The sequence below is a fragment of the Mastigoproctus giganteus genome, chromosome 3, assembly GCF_048544385.1.
Source record: "Mastigoproctus giganteus isolate SK-2022 chromosome 3, ASM4854438v1, whole genome shotgun sequence".
Taxonomy (NCBI): domain Eukaryota; kingdom Metazoa; phylum Arthropoda; class Arachnida; order Uropygi; family Thelyphonidae; genus Mastigoproctus; species Mastigoproctus giganteus.
Window position 1 is genome coordinate 199,904,309 of NC_143577.1, and position 22,512 is coordinate 199,926,820.

Below are 22,512 nucleotides of genomic sequence, written 5' to 3' on the forward strand. Positions count from 1 at the left end.
ATAAAAAAGAAAGGTAACTATTAGTTTCTACATTTTTTTTCCTTCAATATTTTTCCCCCCTAAATTCATGGTTTAGTCAAATTTTTGATCTTGATTATTTTTGATGTTCTCATTGTATTATTTTATAACAAAATGTGCTAATTTCGCTATAAAATAAAATTACGAAAAATTAATATTTAAAAACATTTATACCTGTACTTGTCTAGTTTTTACAAAAACTTTCAAATTCCTCAAAAAATGTGGTTGAACCTTACTCACTCACAAAGGGTTAAGGATATGATGCTGAACTTTCACTGTTAATATTGCATATTGTTGTATAGGGAGATGTGCCATCAAGTTCACCAGCAGTACTGGGCAAGGCAGTTATAGTTACTTACATATAGTTATGGTTACTTATGTTCCTTATCTATTCTTGCAGGTTCAAAATTTTGCGATACATTTAAGCACAGTAAAGTTTTATAGATAATACTGTACTTTTAAAGATAACAGTGTAGCAAAAAAAAAGCATTTAATCTTTTATGATTATATAAGGGCACAGAAGAAGCTAATGAAAAGAAATCCGATGCTGAGCAGCCTTTAGACTTGGGATTCCCAGAAGATGATGATGATAATGGACAAAATGAAGGTAGTATATTGAATTTGTTAACTAATGTTAGCCGATATAAACATTTGATGTAGATACCAAAATATTGTTTGTTGGTTGACATGCAATTCTGCAAAATTGAAGTCCTAAAGAAATTGGCAGTAAAAAAATTTCTATTTTAAAGAAATTTTGTATGGTGTGAATAGATATGTATGGTAGTAAAACTTTTAAGTTCAGCAAAAATTCCTAGTGCTCTATTAAAAAAAAAAAAAAAGTTCATAGGCTTGGAGTTCTGCAATAGAGGGTACATATGTTTGATAAGAGGGTGTCACTTAAAGGAAGTAGTCATGGATGCAGATTCAGATTTTTTCCAGACATCTGCTATCTACAAATAACATTTATGTACAGGTAAACTAATAATTTGCTGAAGACTTGACTCTTTATAACAGCCTCTAGACTCTGTGGAACACTTGTCCACCAGTTTTTTTTGTAACTGTGCTCATTTTTCTGCCATTTGGCTTTCAAAGGGATGACTAGTTCAGCTATGTTTCTTTTGGGCCTTCTCTTCTCACATGCACCTGACAATCCAATTCGTCCCAGAGGTTCTCTGTAGAGATAAGGTAAGGGCTCTTGGCCAGTCCAACTTTTTTTGATGCTCTTGTCCTTGTGACATGGAGCATTGTTTTGCTAATGTGCCATCCTGAACATGAGAGAGAGAGAGAGAGAGAGACTTTCATTGCACCACCTTCAATTGTAACAGTTACAGGATTGGGTAGTGTTGCAATGTCCCTTCACAGCCAAAAGGCCAGGGGTTGACACTTACAGACATGATGACAACCAGATGTATTACAGAAATAAATAAATTGACATTAAACAATTAAATAAAATAATATAAAATTACATTAAATGAAATAAGATGATACAATGACATCCATAATGGCATTAAGTTACATAAAACATTAAGATGACCTGAAATGATATTAAACAAAATTACATTAAATAAAAACTGGCATAACTGGCAGATGCTCAGACGAATCCAGAATATCAATGCTGACCTAAAGAAATTTGCGGTTAACATTAAAATTAAATAAACAAAATGATACTTGATACACTTGAAAGTCCCGACTTTTGTCTTTGCAGTTCATGTGAGAGAACAGCATGAACAGAGGCAGTTAATGCACATACCTCTGACTCCTTTCCCGGTATGCTCAATAAATAACAGGAGCATTAAAGTGGTGATTGAATAGCATGCTGGCTTTGATGTGGTGAGGAGAAGGCTTTTCATTTTGCAGTGTCTGGAACTTCATTGACTATTCCTTACTGGAGGGAACCTGGGGTGAATTTGCACGTGACTAGATGGTTTCGACGACACCCTTTGTCTGTGCTGAGTGATTGGGGGCCAGGGGATGTGTGGGGCGCAGAATCCTTTGTCTATAGCGTCAGTTAACCGCAAATTTCTTTAGGTCAGCATTGATATTCTGGATTCGTCTGAGCATCTGGTAGAGTAGAAAGCAATCTGATAAGTATAGGTGTGAGTGAAGAGGGCAAATTGTAGGGGTGGCTCTGAGCTGGGCAGGTGGAATCCTCCAGCCACAAAGATCCCAGAATGAAGGAGAGAAGGCACCACCGTAGCCAGGTAGGAAGGAGCAGCAGTGCGTAGCACACGCTTCTTGATTAGACCGGGGTTCGAGCCCATCACCACCAAATACGGAGGATGTGGAAAGGTCAGGGAATGACCACCTCATATTCCCGGAGCAATATGGCCTTAGTTGCTAATGCTCCTAATAACCAAAATAACAATAACAACAATAACAATGAAGGAGATGTGATGAGTCCGATCAGCATCTTTACCGTGATTACCAGTCTACTTTCTTCAATGCTGCCACAACATAGGTAATCCATTATTATCCAGGATGTGTAGATAGACCTTGGTATTCATGGTTTTTTGTCTAAAACCACCAATGCCAAACCATGAAAAAAGCCACAGACCATCATGCTGCTTCTGCCAAATTTCATTGTTGAGATGATACAGTTTGGCAGGTAGCTTTCTATGGGCATCTGATACACCCAAGCACAGCTTTCCCATTCACCTATGGTCCAAGAATGGCGAGCCTTACTCCAAGCTGCATGGCATCTGGCATTAGTTGGGATAATTAGCAGCTTGTGTATGGCGGCACAACTGTGGTAACCCATATCATGCAGTGCACTGTATTAGTACTGACATGTGTCCCAGTTGTTTCACTGAAGGTCTGTGTGTGTGTGTGTGTGTGTGCTGCAACAACATCAACCTATGCTCCAAGCAGATAATTCTGTGCAGGCCTCTCCTGTTCCTGTCACCTTCAGAAGTTTTCTGGGTTATTTTGTGATGATTGCAGCATCAGTCTGCTTCAACCTGTCAATGGCACTGAAGATCGTCACAATTAAAACTGATTGCTTATATGGCACCCTATTACCAGTCTGTGCTGAAAGTCAGTTTAACTTTGTTAGTCATGGCATCTTGCATTCACACTTGTACTGCTTTCTCCTCGAAGGCCTATTGGGTATACATATAGTTGTTTGTGGTGATTGGGTAGGATGTGACTGACTATCAGTGGAGGTGTGTCCAGATATTAATAATAGCACAGTGTGTATAGCAGATATTATGACTAATTAGATTCAGTAATGGAAATTTTTAGTGGAATGATGTGGAGTATACTACTACTACTACTACTGGTGTATTCTTGTTCTGTTCTTTCCCACTGCTAATGTCACAGTTCTAACTAATTATCTAACTAATTAAATTATGCCTAGACACCTATGCTAACGTTTGTGTTAATGGTACTTTGCCTGATTAATATTCTTAAGTGTTACAAATGGTATTTGTAACACTACTAAGAACATGAATCGGGCAAAAACAACCTGGGACTTAATGTTTAATATTAAATGCATTTTGTGGTATTATATGTGTCACTTTTGTTTTAAAATATTTGTACATTATGTATTATTTATATATGCATGTGTGCACGTGCACACACACAAAGTTAAATTATCAATCAGATTGTTAGGCAATTCAATAATAATGAGTGTGAATCATAGAAATTGAGCTTTGGTGATCAGGTATCATATTATGCACTGTTTCTTGTTTGAAAACGATCTTTCTCATTTAATCATATCAGAGAGAGAGAGAGAGAGAGAGAGAGAGAGAGAGAGAGAGAGAGATTATAATTACACTTTTATATAGTAATAAAAAAAATTTGAATAACTTGTGTTACTGAATTTTCAAAACAGTTTTGGTAATTATTTTTCTTTATGAAGAGATTGAAAAGGGATATAAAAGGAAGTGGGATGGTTTTCAGTTTTTTTTCCCAAGTAGGGAAATAATGTTGGTGATTACAGTAATACCCCGACTTACGCGAACTCGGAGTTACGCGGTTCCTGATTTTTTCGTTTGGCAACGCTGCCGCCCACTATCTTCAAGGTCGTTTTTCATATGTTATCGATATACGGTGCGACGGCGGAGAATGAGAGCGAAAGATGAACAAAATTCAACTTTGCTGCTTTTATGTTTTTTATATCAGTGAAGGGGAAACACACTTTCACCATAATAACGTAAAAACCAACACAATTCCAGCTATCGGTATAATTGCAAATGCAATTAGATCGAGTTTACTACCAGTTTATAACAGATTCCACTAGCAGAAACGCAACTGGATTTTTCTTGTTTTATGGTAGTAACCCCTAGAAATGTGAGGTGTTAATAGTGTATCTCTGCCTTTATGGTGTTGTTTATTCAGTTGCTACATGCGCGCAGCTTTGTTTATGCGTATCAAGCGTGCCTCCTCGTTTTGTAATTGTGCTTTATTCCCTAAAAATGAAAAGGAAGCGTCCTGGTGAAGACACTGCAGATTCAGAGAGAAAAAGAAAAGCAATTATCGATAAACAGAGGCGGACTGGGTCAAAAATTCTTACCCGGGAAAATTTATAGTGGCCTCATACTATGGTTTATGGCCAAAATCACACTGGCCCACCGGGGTTTCCCCAGTAAGGCTTATTGCCAGTCCGCCTCTGTCGACAGAGAAAAAAATATGAAATTGTGAAACGCTTTGAGCGAAATGAAAGACCATGTGATATTGCACGTGCTACAGGCCTAAATGAAGCAACGGCGAAAAGCACATGACAATTGCAAACTTGACAGGTTGAAAATTGAAAAGGGCTCAATTGTAAAGGGCTTAAAAATTTTAGAAAACATAGACTCCAACGAAGAACGCGTTATAGCTACAAAGCAAGGAATAAAAAAATTATTAGCTTGCTACGAAGAAATTCTGCGTGAAAAAAAGAACGCGCTGTGTCGTCAGACGAATTTGTTAGATTTTATGAAGCCATCGACATCGAAATAACTTTTTAACGTAAGTCATTTGTTTTTTTAATACATATTTTGTATTAATATGTATAAAGAACTGCAATTTTATTAATATTTTTCTTCTAAACTAGTGTTTTTGTTAGTCCTTGGTCCCAATTAAGCAAAACTTATATGTATTTATATGCAAAGTTGTACCCCGACTTACGCGAATTCGACTTACGCGATTTTCGTCGGACCCACCTATCGCGTAACTTCGGGGTATTACTGTATATATAAATTTCTTGAATTTTAAAGATGAACAAAGAAAATAAAGAAAGAAAAGCTGTAGAACGTATAATGGAGCAATTTGTCTGTGGGTGCAAATTTAAATCTCCTTATTTATCCGTAGACTAGTTTCCTTTGTTTCAAATTAATCAGAGGCAACTGTACGAACAAGAAAGAAAATGAAATGGTTTTAGTTTTCTAAAAAGAAGCAGAATGGGATAGAAAGACACAGAATGGTATTATGGTCCTACTTCAAGCACTCATTGCACTATATAACAAATTTTCAAAAACGTTTTTCTGCCTTTCTTGATTTTTCTTAATAAATTTGAGTTAGCATTAGTAGAGGCATATGATGCAAGAAAGCAAGCTTATGCAGCATCAGCCAAAAAAAAAAAAAAACAATCCAATTTCACCCCTGCGTTCGTTCCAGCTCAGCCTTAAATTCATTTAGGCTTATCAACTTCCACAACAAGAGATGGAAGTCTGTTCCACCAATCAACTACCCTCTGGCTAAAGGCAAACTTCCACAAATCTATCCTACAACTGTCTTTGCTCAATTTTAATTTATGCCTTCCCAGGTGATTATTCTAAGCAAGAAGAAGAATCCCATCAGCATTGAGCATGCTCAAACCATTCAAGGCTTTATACACCTCAATCAGATCACCTCACAGGTGCCTAGTCTCCAAACACTGTAATCTGCAAAACTTAAGCCTTTCTTCATAAGAGGAACCCTTTGTTCCATTCACTAATCTTTTTGCCCTTCTCTGTACTCGTTCAAACAGCTCTACATCCTTCTACATCCTATATAATAATATTTTTATTATTATATAGGATGTAGAAGTAATAATAATATTCTATATAATAATAATCTACATCCTTCTTAAAATGAGGCCTCCAGACCTGTATACAGTACTCAAGGCGTGGCCTGACCATTGTCTTATACAAGGGGATAATCACCTCCTTATCCCTGCTAGAAACATTCCTGTATATCATTGACAAGACACCATGAGCTACTCTTGCAGACTGTCTGCACTGCTCAGAAAACTTCATATCTGCCTGCACAATTACCTCCAGGTCCTTTTCATTCTTTACCTCTGTCAGTATAGTACCTCAGAGTTGATATGTTACTCTGGCGTTACTGCTTCCCATATGTAGTACTTTACATTTGTCAATGTTAAACTTCATTTGCCACCTCTCAGCCCATGTACTCAACTTTTCTAGATCCTGTTGCAGCAGCATACTGTCATTCGTGTCATTAACAACCCTGCCAACCTTCGTATCATCTACAAACTTCGACATTAAGCCTGATATACCATCTTTAATATCATTTATAAATATAGAAAACAACAATGGACCCAACACTGAACCCTGAGGGAGTCCATGAAGAGCAGTGTCCATTGATTACCACTCTGTCTTCTCCCACTCAACCATCCCTTTATCCATAGCAGTCATTTGCCTTCAGTGCCATACTGCTCCAATTTGTGCAGCAGTCTTCCATGTGCAAAAGTATCAAAAGCCTTTCTAAGACCAAATAAAGTGATATCAAAGTTATTCCCTGCATCCAGTTGCTTTGTGACCACATCATAGTATCCAATCAAATTGGTCAGACAAGGATTTCCCTTAACAAAACCATGCTGTGACTGAGCTATACCTGAAGTCTTGTCTAGATGATCCTGCAGTGCTTCTTTAACTAGTGTCTCCATTAATTTCCCTGGAACAGAAGTTAAACTAACAAGTCTATAATTACTTGTCGCTCTTTGATCCACCTTTGTGAGTTGGGGTCATATTTGCACATCTCCAGTCCATGGGTACCTCCCCTGAGTCCAAGGAAGCTCTCATAATTATGGCTAAGGGTATGCTTACTTCCTTTGCTGCCTCCTTTAATATAACTGGATGGATCCCATCCACCCCAAGTGCCTTTCTTATGTTTATCTTCAACAATTTCTCCTCCACTTTCCTCTCAGTTATTACAAAATCATTTAGCTCACTGCCAGAGTTTAGTTTACCTCTGGCATTCCCCTCCCTGAATAACTCCTCATATGTCAATGTAGATGCAAAATACCCATTTAGTTTGTTAGCCACCTGAGCAGGATCATCAACAATTGAACCATCTATATTCAGTGGACCAATCTGATTCATCTCCTTCCTTCTAGAGTTTACATAGGTAAAGAACTTTTTGCTGTTTTTCCTTTGCATCCTTTGCCAAAGATTTCTCATAATCTACCTTGCCTGCCTAACCTCCTTTGTGACTTTGTCACAGACCAGCTTATATATATCATAGGCTTCCATGTCACCATTAATTTATATGTATTCCATGCATTTTTCTTCTCTGCCACATGTCTCATTAGTTCATCTGACATCCATTTAGGCCTAAACCGTGAACAATATATCTTAGTTGGTATGTAAAGCCTAGTAGCTTCCAAGATTAATTCTTTGAATGCTTCCCATTTTGAATTTGCTGTTGGTAACATCAGTTGGTCCCACTATATAGAATTTAAATACTGTCTCAGACCATCGTAGTCACCTTTATGAAAGCAAAACCCTTCCCTTTACCCTTGATGGTAGTTACCTCTTTGAGTAAATCCCACTTCAGCACACTGTGATCACTGCTACCTAGTGGTTCCTTTATCTGGAAAGTCTTAATGCATGAAGAATCACTACTGATAATCAGATCAAGAGTATTACTCCCTCTAGTTGCCTCCTGAACATGCTCATGTAGAAAACAATCATCCAATAAATCCACAAAAGCCTTGCTAATGTGTGAGCGTCCAACACACAAATTCCAGTCAGTATCTGGAAAATTAAAATCTCCCATTATAAGACTCTCTGATTTACTGGCCCATTCTATTTCCTTGTACAGTTTTTTATTATACTCATCAGAGTCATTAGGCCTATAACACACTTCTACTCCCAATTTTGATTTCCCAGTGCATATGTCACACCAAACTGACTCGACAATGCACTGTCTAGCGAAGTCGACTGGCTGTACCTCCTTGGATTTTGTGTTTCCTAACTAATAGCATAACCCCCTCCGCCCTTCCTATCCTGTCTATCCTTCCTGTAGACATTGTACTCCTAAAATTCCAGTTCTGCATTCCTTATATCTGCGTGACACCACGTCTCTGATATCCCAACAATATCTGCCTTTGATGTTTTGACCAACACCTCAAATTTATTTACTAAACTCCTAGCATTGGTGTATATGCAAGTATACATGCACCTGTTCCTATTCTTAGCTACCCTAACACAACCCATGTGTTTACTTGTACAGCAATGACTCCCAGCAGTCTCTGAAATCCCATGCATCTTGTTTTCTAGGCTGCTGCTCATTCCAATCGAAGCAGTGCAAGAATCACTTTCACCTCTGCCAGCGGCTACTGTTTATCTATTAGTCCGTGTATTCCCCCCTGAATGGCAGACATACCCCCTGAAAAGAGTATGTCTGCCAGGGGCAAAGGTTGATGACGTTGTAGAGCGAATATCATCTTTTAAAGGCACAAAAGGTGATATAGTTGTACACGTTGGGACTAATGATATTAAGAGTAGGAGACCGGCAGAATTACTTAACAAGTACAGGTCACTGTTGAACAAAAGCCGAGAATTAGGGTTGAATTTGAAAGTGTCTGCAATTCTGCCCAGACACGATAGGAGGGAGTATATGATGAGAGCCTTGTCGATCAATTCGGCCCTGGAAAGATTGTGCAAGGCTCAAGGGGTAAAATTTTTTTCAGCCTGGACTGTACTTGTTAACAGGAGAGATTGCTTCTACAGGGATGGGATACACTTAAGTAGAAAGGGTGCAAGAATATTTGCTGATGCTATCGAGGCAGTGTTAGGTGGGTCGGAAAACTGCTAGTTTGGGAGGAAACAAAGACCAATAGATTAACAGTAGCCACTGGCAGAGATGAAAGAGATTCTTGCACTGCTTCTATTAGAATGAGCAGAAGCCTGAAAAACAAGATGCATGATATTTCAGAGACTGCTGGGAGCCATTGCAGTACAAGTAAACACATGGGTTGTGTTAGGGTAGCTAAGAATAGAAACAGGTGCAGGTATACTTGCGTGTACACCAATGCTAGGAGTTTAGTAAATAAATTTGATGAATTTGAGGTATTGCTCAAAACATCGAAGGCAGATATTGTTGGGATATCAGAGACGTGGTGTCACACAGATATAAGGGATGCTGAACTGCAATTTGGGGAGTACAACGTCTACAGAAAGGATAGACAGGATAGGAAGGGGGGAGGGGTTATGCTATTAGTTAAGAAACACATAAAAACCAAGGAAGTGAAGCCAGTCGACATCGCTGGACAGTGCAGTGTGGAGTCAGTTTGGTGTGACATAAACATTGGGAGATCAAAATTGAGAGTAGGAGTGTGCTATAGGCCTAATGACTCTGATGAGTATAATAAGGAACTGTACAGGGAAATAGAGTGGGCCAGTAAATCAGAGTGTCTTATAATGGGAGATTTTAATTTCCCAGATATTGACTGGAATTTGGGGGCTGGTTACTCACACACTAGCAGGGCTTTTGTGGATTTATTGGATGATTGTTTTCTACATCAGCATGTTCGGGAGGCAACTAGAGGGAGTAATACTCTTGATTTGATTATCAGCAGTGATTCTTCATGCATTAAGAATCTGCAGATAAATGAACCACTAGGTGGCAATGATCGCAGTGTGCTGAAGTGGGATTTACTCAAAGAGGTAACTACCATTAGGGGTAAAGGGAAGGGGTATTCCTTCCGTAAAGGCGACTACGATGGACTGAGACAGTATTTAAATTCTATACAGTGGGACCAACTGATGATGTTACCAACAGCAAATTCAAAATGGGAAGCATTCAAAGAACTTATCTTCGAAGCTACTAGGCTTTACATACCAACTAAGAAATATTGTTCAAGGTTTAGGCCAAAATGGATGTCAGATGAACTAATGAGGCATATGGCAGAGAAGAAAAATGCATGGAATACTTACAAATTAACACATGACACAAGCCTATGATAGATACAAGTTGAGATGCAACCAAGTTACAAAGGAGGTTAGGCAGGCGAAGGCAGATTACGAGAAATCCATGGCAAGGGATGCAAAGAAAAACAGCAAAGAGTTCTTTACTTATGTAAACTCTAGAAGGAAGAGGATGAATCAGATTGGTCCACTTGATATTGATGGGTCAACTGTTGATGATCCTGCTCAGGTAGCTAACAAACTAAATGAATATTTTGCATCGACATTCACACATGAGGAGTTATTCAGCGAGGGGAATGCCAGAGGTGTATTCGACTCTAGCAGTAAGCTACTGAATCTTGAAATAACTGGGAGTAAAGTGGAGGAGAAACTGTTGAAGATAAACACAAGAAAGGCACCCGGGGTGGGTGGGATCTATCCAGTTATATTAAAGGAGGCAGCAAAGGAAGTAAGCAAACCCTTAGCCATAATTATGAGAGCTTCCTTGGACTCAGGGGAGGTATCCATAGACTGGAAATGTGCAAATGTGACCCCCAATTCACAAAGGAGGATCAAAGGCTGACACAAGTAATTATAGACCTGTGAGCTTAACTTCTGTTCCAGGAAAATTAATGGAGGCACTGGTTAAAGAAGCACTGCAGGATCATTTAGACAAGACTTCAGTTATAGCTCGGACACAGCATGGTTTTGTTAAGGGGAAGTCTTGCCTGACCAATTTGATTGGATACTATGATGCAGTCACAAAAGAACTGGATGCAGGGAATAGCTTTGATATTATATACTTGGATCTTAGAAAGGCTTTTGATACTGTTGCACATGGAAGACTGCTACACAAATTGGAGCAGTGTGACATTGGAGGCAAATTGCTGCTATGGATAAAGGGGTGGTTGAGGGGAGAAGACAGAGAGTGGTAATCAATGGACACTGCTCATCGTGGACTAATGTTATTAGTGGAGTCCCTCTGGGCTCAGTGTTGGGTGCATTATTGTTTTCTGTATTTATAAATGATATTGATGATGGTATATCAAGCTTAATGTCCAAGTTTGCAGACGATACAAAGGTTGGCAGGGTTGTGAAGGACACTACTGACACTATGCTGCTGCAACAGGATCTGGAAAGGTTGAGCAGATGGGCTGAGAGGTGGCAAATGAAGTTTAACATTGACAAATGTAAAGTACTACACATGGGAAACTGCAACCCCAGAGCAACGTATCAACTCTGTGGTACTATACTGACAGTGGTAGAGAATGAAAGGGACTTGGGGGGTGGTTGTGCAGGCAGATATGAAGTTCTCTGAGCAGTGCAGATGGGCTGCAAGAGTAGCTCATGAAGTATTGTCAATGATATACAGGAATTTTTCCAGCAGTGATAAGGAGATGATTATTCCCTTGTATAAGGCAATGGTCAGGCCACACCTAGAGTACTGTATACAGGTCTGGAGGCCTCATTTCAAGAAGGATGTAGAGCTGCTGGAACGAGTACAGAGAAGGACAACAAGATTACTGAATGGAACAAAGGGGTGCTCTTACGAAGAAAGGCTTAAGTTTTGCAAATTACAGTGTCTGGAGACTAGGCACCAGCGAGGTGATCTGATAGAGGTGTATAAAGCCTTGAATGGTTTGAGCATGCTCAATGCTGATGGGATTCTTCCTCTAGCTCAGAATAATCACCTGAGAGGGCATAAATTCAAATTGAGGAAAGACAGATGTAGGATAGACGTGCGGAAATTTGCCTTTAGCCAGCGGGTGGTTGGTTGGTGGAACAGACTTCCATCCCTTGTAGTGGAGGTTGATAGCCTAAATAAGTTTAAGGTTCAGCTGGACAGGTATTTGAACGAACAGAGGTGTTGAAGTGGATGTGGGTTTTTTTTTTTTTGGCTGATGCTGCATAAGCTTGCTTTCTTGCATCAAATGCCGCTACTAATGCCAATGCTAATCTAGCAGTTTTTCGACCCACCTAACACTGCCTCGATAGCATCGGCAATTCTTGCACCTTTTCTAGAGTTGTGTTGCTTCCAAATGGGACCTTAGCTTTTGCATTGTATTAATGATTTTTCCCAGAAATGGAAAAAAGCAGATATGGAATTATTAACAATGTTTATCTTCTGTTTTGAATAGAGTATTAATTTTTGCTACAAGTGAACAACAAATTAAAAAAATTACAGATTAAAAAGTAATTTTAATGGTAAAGTTAAAAAGTAAATTTTAACAGTTAAATTAAAAAAGTATATTAAAAGGGTTAATCAAAAAAAAAATTCCTTAAAAATGTCCATTTGAACATCTTTAGCTTCTCTGTTTCTCTGTGATCATCCTGAGCCAAGAACCAAATATACTCGCCCTTCATCCAAATGAGCTGAAACCCATTTCCTTGGTACTCTTACAGTGACTGTATTCTGACTGGAATCTCTCCTTATGCTCTTCATTAATATCACCCAGATTTTCTCTAAAAAAATACAGGTATAAGTACAAGTAAAGGAGATTGATTGACATTCTACATCCCATTTTTTCCAATTTTCAATCAACTTTGGTCCTTGAGGTTGTCACAGACATTCTCTCAGATATGCCAGACAAGCTGTACTTTCTACCTGGGAGTCTAAAACGCTGATGGAACTGATATTCGGGTGACACTCAAGTCAAGTGGACCCAATTTCGGCGAAGTCCGGACGGTCTGTGACAGCCAAATCCTCTGCTTGCACCTTCACGATGGTGGGACTGTTAGTAATCCTGGGTATAACCCCCATGCACAAGTACATGGTGAGTGACCACCCAGGTGTGTACCAACGTAAGCAGGGGTCGAGGTGTGCCGCCCACACCACATGAAGGAATGCCGCCCCTCTATGTTACCAGGCAGTACTAGGTGGAAGATGCTCATCAACCGGTGAAATACCACCACTTTGCTTATTGGAGGCTTGAAGTGGTGGAACCCATTTTTAGTCTCTAGAGCTAAGTTCCGGTCAACCCTTCCCTATCTCTTCCATCATGCAGTATGATTGATGACTTTTGAGGTTATGATGAACGTCGTGGCAAGATCCAATATTCCTTACATTTCGAGGGTACAGCTCTAAAACGGTTTTCGCAGGCCGGCCGCTAGTTAGTACACTGGACCGGACCTATTGGTAACTCTCTAGGAGGCTTCCAGATCAGCTAGTGTATAATCTTGCTACCTCTACACTGCCAGATAGTGACTGGAGGGAGTCCAAGTAGTGTGTATGCGGGGAGCATTGTCGAGGCCACGTTATGTCAAGGATCTGGGTATATTCTTACCACATGTACGCCATATCCAAAAATTTCATTACTTCATACAGCATGTCCCACCCACTTTTTCTTACTATTGAATACAGCATGAATTGTCAAACTAATAGAGCAAGCTTATCTGCGAAAAGATCTAAACCTCCGAAGGACTTCCTAATTCATTTCACAAATATACGTGGTCTCAGTTCTAATCTCAACGTAGTCCATTTCCACTTGCAGTCTGCCAAACCTCATGTACTTTTTCTGACAGAATCTCAGTTATCGGTTGATTCAACTACTCCTCATCTCAGATGCCCAAATTATTCGCTGTATGATTCCTTTCGCCTCAAAGGTGGTACTTGTGCATATGTCCGTTCTGATATTCCCTGTCAGAGACTTGGCAATTTGGAATCTCCTCTTTTTGATCTTCTCTGGCTTAAAATCTCTCTACCTCATTGTGTCAAATTCATCTCTTGTCTCTACCTTTCTCCCAACTCGACTAATCACTTGGAGCTCCTTGACTTCCTCTCGTTGCAACTTGACTTTCTCCAGTCCAACTCTCCTAACAGTGAGGTAATTTTCCTTGGTGATTTTAATGTTCACAACCCCAGCTGGCTTCCGTTTTCTAGTCACACCGACCCAGCAGGCTTTTGCAATTACTAATGACCTAGCACAGATTGTTCATTTACCTACAAGAATACCGGACAATCCTAATCATACAGCCAATACGCTTGATCTTTTTCTCACAAACAACCCTTCCAAGTACACGGTCGAAGTGAGAGCTCCTTTAGGCACTTCAGATCACAACTTGGTGATTCTCTCTTCTCCAATGGAACCTTTATCTCATGGCTATTCCCAACCTCGTGTTGTTTGGCATTACAAGAATGCAAAATGGGATGACCTGCGAGACTTCTTTTCTTCTTTTCCTTGGTCAGATTACTGTTTCAAAACAGAAGAGAAACATTGTGAATAATTCCATATCTGCTTTAAAATCTCGTCCACTCCACTTTAAAATCTCGTCCTTTATCTAAACCTTGGTTTTCCAATAAATGTGCTAAGGCTGTCCAAGAGAAGAATGTTGCATATCGTAATTGGCTTGTCTCTAATTCTTCTGTTTCATTTTCTGCCTACACCAAAGCTCGCAACAATTGTAAAGCAGTTATTAATCAGTCCAAACTAGAGTTTGAACAGGCTAAGAGTAGAAAACTTGCTTCTTGCCCTAATGGTAGCCGAGCATTCTGGTCTCTTGCCAAAGCTATTGGCCGCAACTTTTGCCCATCTCTGCTCCCACCTCTGTCCAAACCAGATGGCTCTGTTGTGACTTCAGCCAAGGATAAAGCTGACCTGCTAGCATCCCATTTTTCTTCCAGCTCATGTATTAATGATCTTTGTAAAACACCTCCTACCATTCCCAACACACTCCATTCAATGCCTCCTGTGGTCTTCCGTCAAAAGGATATCAGAAGGATTTTGATGAATCTTGATGCTAAGAAAGCTCCAGGTCCTGATGGTATTTCTCCACTTGTTCTCAAAACCTGTGCTCCTGAACTTACTCCTATTCTTTGCCGCCTTTTTTCACTTTCTTATTCCAAAGGTGTTTTTCCTTCTGCTTGGAAATTTGCTCATATCCAGCCAGTTCCTAAAAAGGGTGACAAATCCCTCCCATCCAATTATCGTCCCATTGCAATTACTTCTACTCTTTCTAAAGTAATGGAGAAATCAATTAACCGCCAACTCTTAAACTACCTAGAAACCTTCCGTCTGATCAACGATCACCAGTATGGATTCCGTCAGTGTCGATCCACTGGTGATATTCTGGCTTATGTTACCCATTTGTGGACTAATTCAATGGAAAGGTTCGGTGAAACACAAGTAGTTGCTCTTGACATCTCAAAGGCTTTTGATCGTGTTTGGCATAAAGGTCTTCTAAACAAGCTTCCATCTTATGGTTTGCCAACTGTTTTTAGTAATTGGTTATCCAGCTTTCTCTCTGATCGCTCACTGAGGGTGATGGTTGATGGCTCTCTGTCTTCTAACTTCTCTACTAATGCCGGTGTCCCCCAAGGTTCAGTTCTTTCCCCCACTCTTTTCCTCTTGTATATCAATGACCTTCTTCCATTGACTGGAAATCCTATCCATAGTTTTGCCGATGATAGCACATTGCATTCAACTTTCCATTTTGAGAAACCTTGTTCTGCTCAATCAGCTTCAACTTCTCGAAAATCTGCTACCAATTCTTTAAATGCCGATCTTCAGGTAATTCTCCAGTGGGGCAAAGACAACTTAGTTGATTTCAACCCTTCTAAAACTCAGTCTTGTCTTATATCTCGCAAAAAGGATTCTTCTGCTCCTATGCTTATCTTTAGTGACACTCCAATTTCTAGGCAAAAGGATATATCTCTTTTGGGGATTACCCTGACTTCTAATCTCTCTTGGCACAAGCACATTACAAATATTGCTTCCTCTGCATCTAAAAAAAGTTGGTTTTCTCTTTCGCTCTCTGCGTTACTTTTCTTCCAAACAGCGGCTCACTCTATATAAATCGCAAATCCGCCCTGCAATGGAATATTGTTCCCAAATCTGGGGTTGTGCCCCCAAAACCTCTCTCAGGCTTCTTGATTCCATTCAGAAGAGGGCAGTTAGGTTAATTAATGATTCATCTCTAACAGAGTCTCTCTACTCGCTGTTTCATAGACGCACTGTTTCTGCTGCATGGCTCTTCTACAGATACTTCCATGGGCACTGTTCTTCTGAATTAGCTTGTATAATTCCCGCTCTCTCTTTCAAAACAGTCCGAACACGTGCCACCACCAGCCAACATCCATTTACTGTCCAACTTCAAACCCACAGAACCAACTTTTCATCTTCCTCATTTATTCATTCAACTGCCGTTTTCTGGAACAACCTTCCTTCATACGTATTTCCTGAAAATTACAATCTACAGAAGTTCAAGTCCAATGTCAACAAATATCTTCTTTCGTCTTCTCAATCTCCAACCCAAGCACGGTACTAAATACTATAGGTTCTAATACCTCTCGTGTTTGGGGTTCACATAAAAAAAAAAAAAAAAAAAAAACTTGTTAACTTTTTTTTTTTTTTTTTTTAAATTAAATTTTCACTTTCATTTACTACTAGGCAAAATGAACGCCAGGCATTTTTGTGAGCATTGATCATCCATTGCATTTATCTTCCAGTTCTTCTGAAGCCAATGTCTCCTTAATTTGTGGATCAATAATTATGCTTTTTTTTTTTTCACTTTTGCATCAGAGAACTTTCTAAACATAGACTGATATGCTTGAAAGAGGCACCTTCAGGATTTAGTGCTTTAACAAATTGTTTTGACCTAGTATGGAGTTGCTGAAGCATGACTGTTTCCCTTTCTGTGACTCTTTCTCTTGGAACTAGGGGATTATTTACTGCATCGTGTGTACCAGGCTACAAATAAATTCATGTAGATATTTCTATTTTCCTGTAGTGTAGTCATTGTCTTTTCCTCATCTATTGTTCTGCTGTTCAGAGGCAGAGAAAGCAAGGGAAGGGAACTTGGCAAACCCAGAAGCTCCTGCATTTTAATCTCCATAGATATCCCATATAATTGTACTACTTATCTTCTTTAACAATGCTTCACATTTCTGTAATGTTCTTTAACATGAACAGAGTTCACAACAGGAGGCAATAGATACAATAGGGTAGGTGTGTATTAAGCACCAAAGCAGACTAAGACGTATAAGTATGTAGTGTCTGTAACTGCATCTATTCTTTGGTTGGCCAGCTGCTTGCTGGAAAAGAAACCCGAGTTGGAGGGGGGGGGGGAACCCTAGCCTGAGACTAACCAAATCAGCCACGTTGTGAGGAAAAACCCATAAAAATTAATTCCTTGCAACATTGACATTTGAACTTGGGTCTTTTCCATTCATTTTGGTAGAATGATGATTATAGGCATTGGGCTACCCATGAGGGCCAACAGAAATCAGGAATTGATTGGTGTATATTTTCATTTTGAAGCAAAATAGCATTCAAACTTTTACAACAGTTCCAATCTCATTGATTCCCATCTCCAATTACAGTCAGCCAAGCCTCATTTACTTTTTCTCACAGAATCCAAATTATTGGTTGATTCAACCACTGCTCATCTCAGTTGTTCTAATTATTTGCTGTGTTGATTCCTTTCACAGGGAGATGGGAACCAATTAATTATAATTATGTATTTGGCATTTAGAAATAAATATGTGTTTGAAATAATTTATTTTAAATGGTTGAGTGAATGAAACACTGGAAGTACTGCCCTTTCTGCTTCTCGGGAAGTGACATTTGAACTTGGGCCTTGAATCTATTTAAGATATCAAATTCTACAATGACAGATGGAAGTTTGTTCCAGCAATCAACCACATGCTGGCTAAAGGCAAGCTTCCAAACATCTATCCTACAACTGTCTTTCCTCAATTTGAATCGCCTCTCAGGCGATTATTCTGAGCAAGAGGAAGAATCCCATCAGCATTGAGCATCCTCAAACTATTCAAGGCTTTATACACCTCAATCAGATCGTTTCGCAGGTGCCTAGTAATTAGGCATTGGAAGAAACTCCCATATAACATCATGGAGCAAAGAGTATGCAAATTAAATGGAATTGGATAAATTGTTACTTAATGGAAGATAACGGCAGATACCCCTGGAATTGAATTTTTAATATTTGTTAAAAGAAGTGAATGGTGAATGTATGGGTTTTATTTATGCAATACAAAGAGCTCTTTTCTTTTTTGTTATGCAGATACTTTGACTGTCATTTCCTTATATCATTTTGCCACACTAATAATTAGAAACACCATATCCAAACTTTAAAAAAAATACTTCAACATATTTGTTTTTGTTGTAGTTAACCAAAATTAAATAATGAACTAAATTTACTTTTGTTTTGTTTAGCTTTATCTCCAACTCCATCAACTCAAATGTCTGTATCAGTGACAGTTGGTTACGAGATTCCTGCTCGTTTACGTACATTACACAATCTAGTTATTCAGTATGCCTCACAGGGTCGTTATGAGGTAGCTGTACCTCTTTGCAAACAAGCATTAGAAGACCTAGAAAAGACCAGTGGTCGTGATCATCCAGATGTTGCTACAATGTTAAATATATTAGCATTGGTGTATAGGTAATAAATAGTAGTAATATATAGACTTATAGGTAAAGTTCATTAATTTTTGAAATTCTCTTGTCTTCATATTGTTGGTCTTCGTTTCTTTGTTAATTTTTATGCTGAGTTAAAGCAAAATATCATTTCTCAATTTGATTATTTATAATTTGTTTAGTGAACAACTTAACTTAATTTTATTTAGTTATATTAATCACTTGCCACTCAATGTTGGTATTTTACATTTATTTAAATCTAAGATGGCTATTTTTTTTGTAAATATTTTTGTTATAGAACTTTAGGTGGCGCTCTCTGAATTTTAATAAGATACCCGATGAGCTTTTTCTCCCCCTTACCATCAGTGTTCACAGGGGAGCACTCTTTTAGACCTGCAGTACTCTTGGCCCAGGTAACAGGTCTAGTAAAGAAACAAAACAAGTGTGTGATCATTGAAAATGGAGTGAAAGGGAAATTATAATGTTTGAATGTGAAATAGTGTGAGGAACTTATGGAATCTAGCCAGGAATATTAAAGGAGAGATTGCTAAATCCATATTATAATGCATCTCTAAACTTGGATGTACTCCTATCAGATTGGAAATGTCTCTCTAATTTACAACATTGATTACCCATTATTTTGTGGAATCCACAAATAACCCATTAGGAGTTGCATAAAGTTAAAATGACTAGTAATTTTTGACAGTATGAATGTACACACATCTGCCTTCGAAGTACAGTATGTAATTTTATTTCAGAACAATTAAATTTTTTTGCACATTGTTAGTATGCACAAGGGCAAGTTCAGTTTTATGACTTGCTATTGATAGTTTTTCTTTAGATTTTGGAAGTACTATATTCAAATGCATATTAATGAAATGGGGAGAACTGTGGTATCGTGTGAGATGGAAGAGAGGAATATTTTGATCTGTGTCTTGAAATAAGATTGCTGCCACGCGGATTATAAATACCATCCAATTAGAACTTAGCTTGTAAGTGGCTTTTTTTTACCCCAATATATTTTTTGTGTAATAAACTTTTGGATTTTTCATGTTATGATAGGCTTAATATTGGGGTTTTTCTGCTTAATCTAATGTATTTTACTTTACATTCCCAGAATTTTCATTCTTCAAAAGCACTAACTGCAGAAGAGACAAAATAGTCAAAAAATAGACAAAATTGTGTACCTATTCCTTCAAATTTAAAGTAGTGTAGTGTTAAGCACTGTTGTAATTCCTATGTAGAAGGGAAGTTCAGAAAGTTTGTGGAATGGCTATGAAGAAATACAGCTTTTGAAAAAAAAAGTATGTATATTTTAGTATTCAAAATAGTCACCCTAAACTGCAATATACCTCGCCTCTTTCCTCCACAATCCAGTTTCTCTCATGGCACACATCACTTAATCATCCATCGAAAGTCTTTGTCCACAAAGGTGTTTCTGAATTTTAGAAAGCAGTCGTCCTCACTGGCAGAAAGCTCTGGGAAATGGGATGGGGTGAATAAGGATGTTTTGGTGGATGTTGTTTTGACTTGGTGGAGAAGGATGTCATAATGTAACTTTCCTAGCCATTTCATCTTGATGGCTTCATGCAGGTTTGCCATTAATTGTACTGGCCTGTGACTTGTTGAGTTCCTTGACCATCTCAATACTGATATCACCTTGCCTGCTGACCTGGCAACATGGAATTTTTTGTGTTTCAGGGATGTGTGTGTTACCAGCTGGTCCTAAGTCCAATCATCAAGTAATGATTGGACTTAGGACCAAAGTGTTGTGGACCTAAAATGTTCTGGCATTTTTGTACAGCATTTTTTGTAATTACCTTTTCTTCCCTTTTTTCTTATCTTGTCTTACATAAGCCTTTAAATTTACTAGTGTAATAAGCAACAAAAAAGAAAGAGTAAAGGTGTGAGGCTGTAACAGATCTAAAGCATAAACTCTGTGCCTAACAAACTGTTAGCTACCCAAGCATCACTTTTATACAACAGTCTTTGTAATTGAATTAAGTGAAATTTTTAGTCATTAATTTGAAGATGAAAGAAGCAATGCTGCCTGCCAGCTTTATTTTTTTCCATATTGCCTCTGTAAAAAGTATTTCACAGTTGCTGCTTTATTTTACAAAATAAATAAATAATAAAGGAAAAAGGTGTCCTCATTCTCATAGAGTGGCACTTAAATATACTTAGAATATTGTTAAGTTAAATTGAAAAACCTTTCTCAAGTATATCATATGCAATGTTTCTATATATGCCAGTTGACCCAGCAACAGTCACCTGATGAATTTTTATCTCAATTCCCTTCCACTGTGCTACTGTTTCTGGATTGACATTTGTTGATTGGTAATCAGAATGGTACTCATCTTCAATGACTCTTCATACTGCTTCATAGTCTTCATATTGCTAACTTATGGATATGGAACTCTATTGCAGACAAGCATTGCTGACTTATCAACATGGAATTCAGCTGTATACAAGCTCTTCATGTGCAGGTACAAAGTTTTGATTTTTCCATTTTGGAATTTTCAACAGCTGGCTTAAAAGGGACTAAAACTATATAACCAGGAAAACAGAGAGATCCCTCCCTCACACACCTCCTAAGCTAGCCTTATGGAGAACTAATGGTTATACCACAAGAAGGCAAACTACCTGTTTGCCTTCTTGTGGTATAACCATCTTAGGATGGACTGCCAATAGTATTAGTAATAAATCGATCAAATTGGATAAATTATAGGCAAACCTATTTATTCATTTTCATTTCTGTATTGATTCTATAGAAAAGTCGTCTGTGATTGTACTCAGAAATAATTAAGCACTTGACATGCAGTCAGAAAGAAAAGACATCCATCTGTGGACAAGGAAAAGCTGGGAAATTACTCCATGACATTGCATTTGCTCATCATGTTACAATAACTTCTAAATACTTTTCTAAACACTCTGTAACTGTATTACAAAATCCTCTTTATTCACCTAACCCTGGAAAGTGATTTTTGTTTTTTTCCCTTAACTAAAGAACTTGTTAAATGGCTGATTTCCCACTTGAGTGGAAGTTATGGTAGCTACAATAAAATGAAATGACGAATTTTGAAAATGGGAGTTTGAAGAAGATTTTTTTTCAGTTACATAACTCATGAAAAAATATGTAAATAGCCAAGATAATTATTTTGAAAATTGTCATCTAATTATCTGTAAAGAGACATATAAGTTAGTACAAATGCATTATGTCTGTACATAATAAGTTAACTGAAGTTAATTACTACATTTAGACATGATTCATTTGTACTAACTTATGTAATATCATGCTGTAAGTTTTTCCATAGTCTGAGGCTTCTAGCCCTGAATTTTTGTCTTATCTGTAATATATTTGATTAAATAAAAATTCAACACAAACTCTTTTATCCTGTTTTGTATAACATTATATTGCCAAAAGTGTAACTAGACACTGTATTTTCAAAGAACGTTGTTTTTTGATATATTTAATAATGCCTTTGGCCTTAAATGCAGTACCCTTGTTAAAAGATTCTAAAACCAATTTTTGATATCAGGAGGATAGTATTTTGGTCATTCCTGCTTCATTCCTGCTTTTAACCCCAACAAATACCAATAAAGGTGTTAAAAAGCTCTGGGCAGGCCAGGTAAGCTTTTATATGCCCACGTCATTGCAGGTCTTAATTATTTTATGAGGCATGACAGTGGTTCATTTGATTTGATTCATTATGACATGGTGCATTGTCATGCTGAAACAAAAAAGGGCCTCTTTCATTACTACTGGTATAGCATTAAGAGAAAAATTGTCCAGAATCTCCCTGTAATGCATAGCGTTCATTGTTTCAGGAACAATAACTAATTGTGAAGAGAAGCAACCCTAGAGAGTGGTAGTACCTCTGTCCAACTTCATATTTGGGATGATGACACACTCTGGTAAATGTTTTCTGGTCATCTGCCAAATCCAAACTGTTCATAATACTGTGTACTATGATTCCTTGCTCTGCAATGCAACTTTCCTAAAT

At 38.2% G+C, this 22,512-nt stretch overlaps 1 protein-coding gene across 5 annotated transcripts in view; it reads left to right on the top strand.

The window, feature by feature from the left end:
* Nucleotides 1-22,512, top strand: part of LOC150088569 (kinesin light chain-like) — a 376,502-nt gene that overhangs the window by 148,195 nt on the left and 205,795 nt on the right. For all 5 annotated transcript variants that reach the window (XM_090369572.1, XM_090369571.1, XM_090369570.1 and 2 more), the window contains exons 4-5: nucleotides 532-625; nucleotides 18,305-18,533. In XM_090369572.1, the coding sequence (XP_090225698.1) occupies nucleotides 532-625; nucleotides 18,305-18,533 (323 nt within the window). The remainder of the gene's footprint in view (nucleotides 1-531; nucleotides 626-18,304; nucleotides 18,534-22,512) is intronic.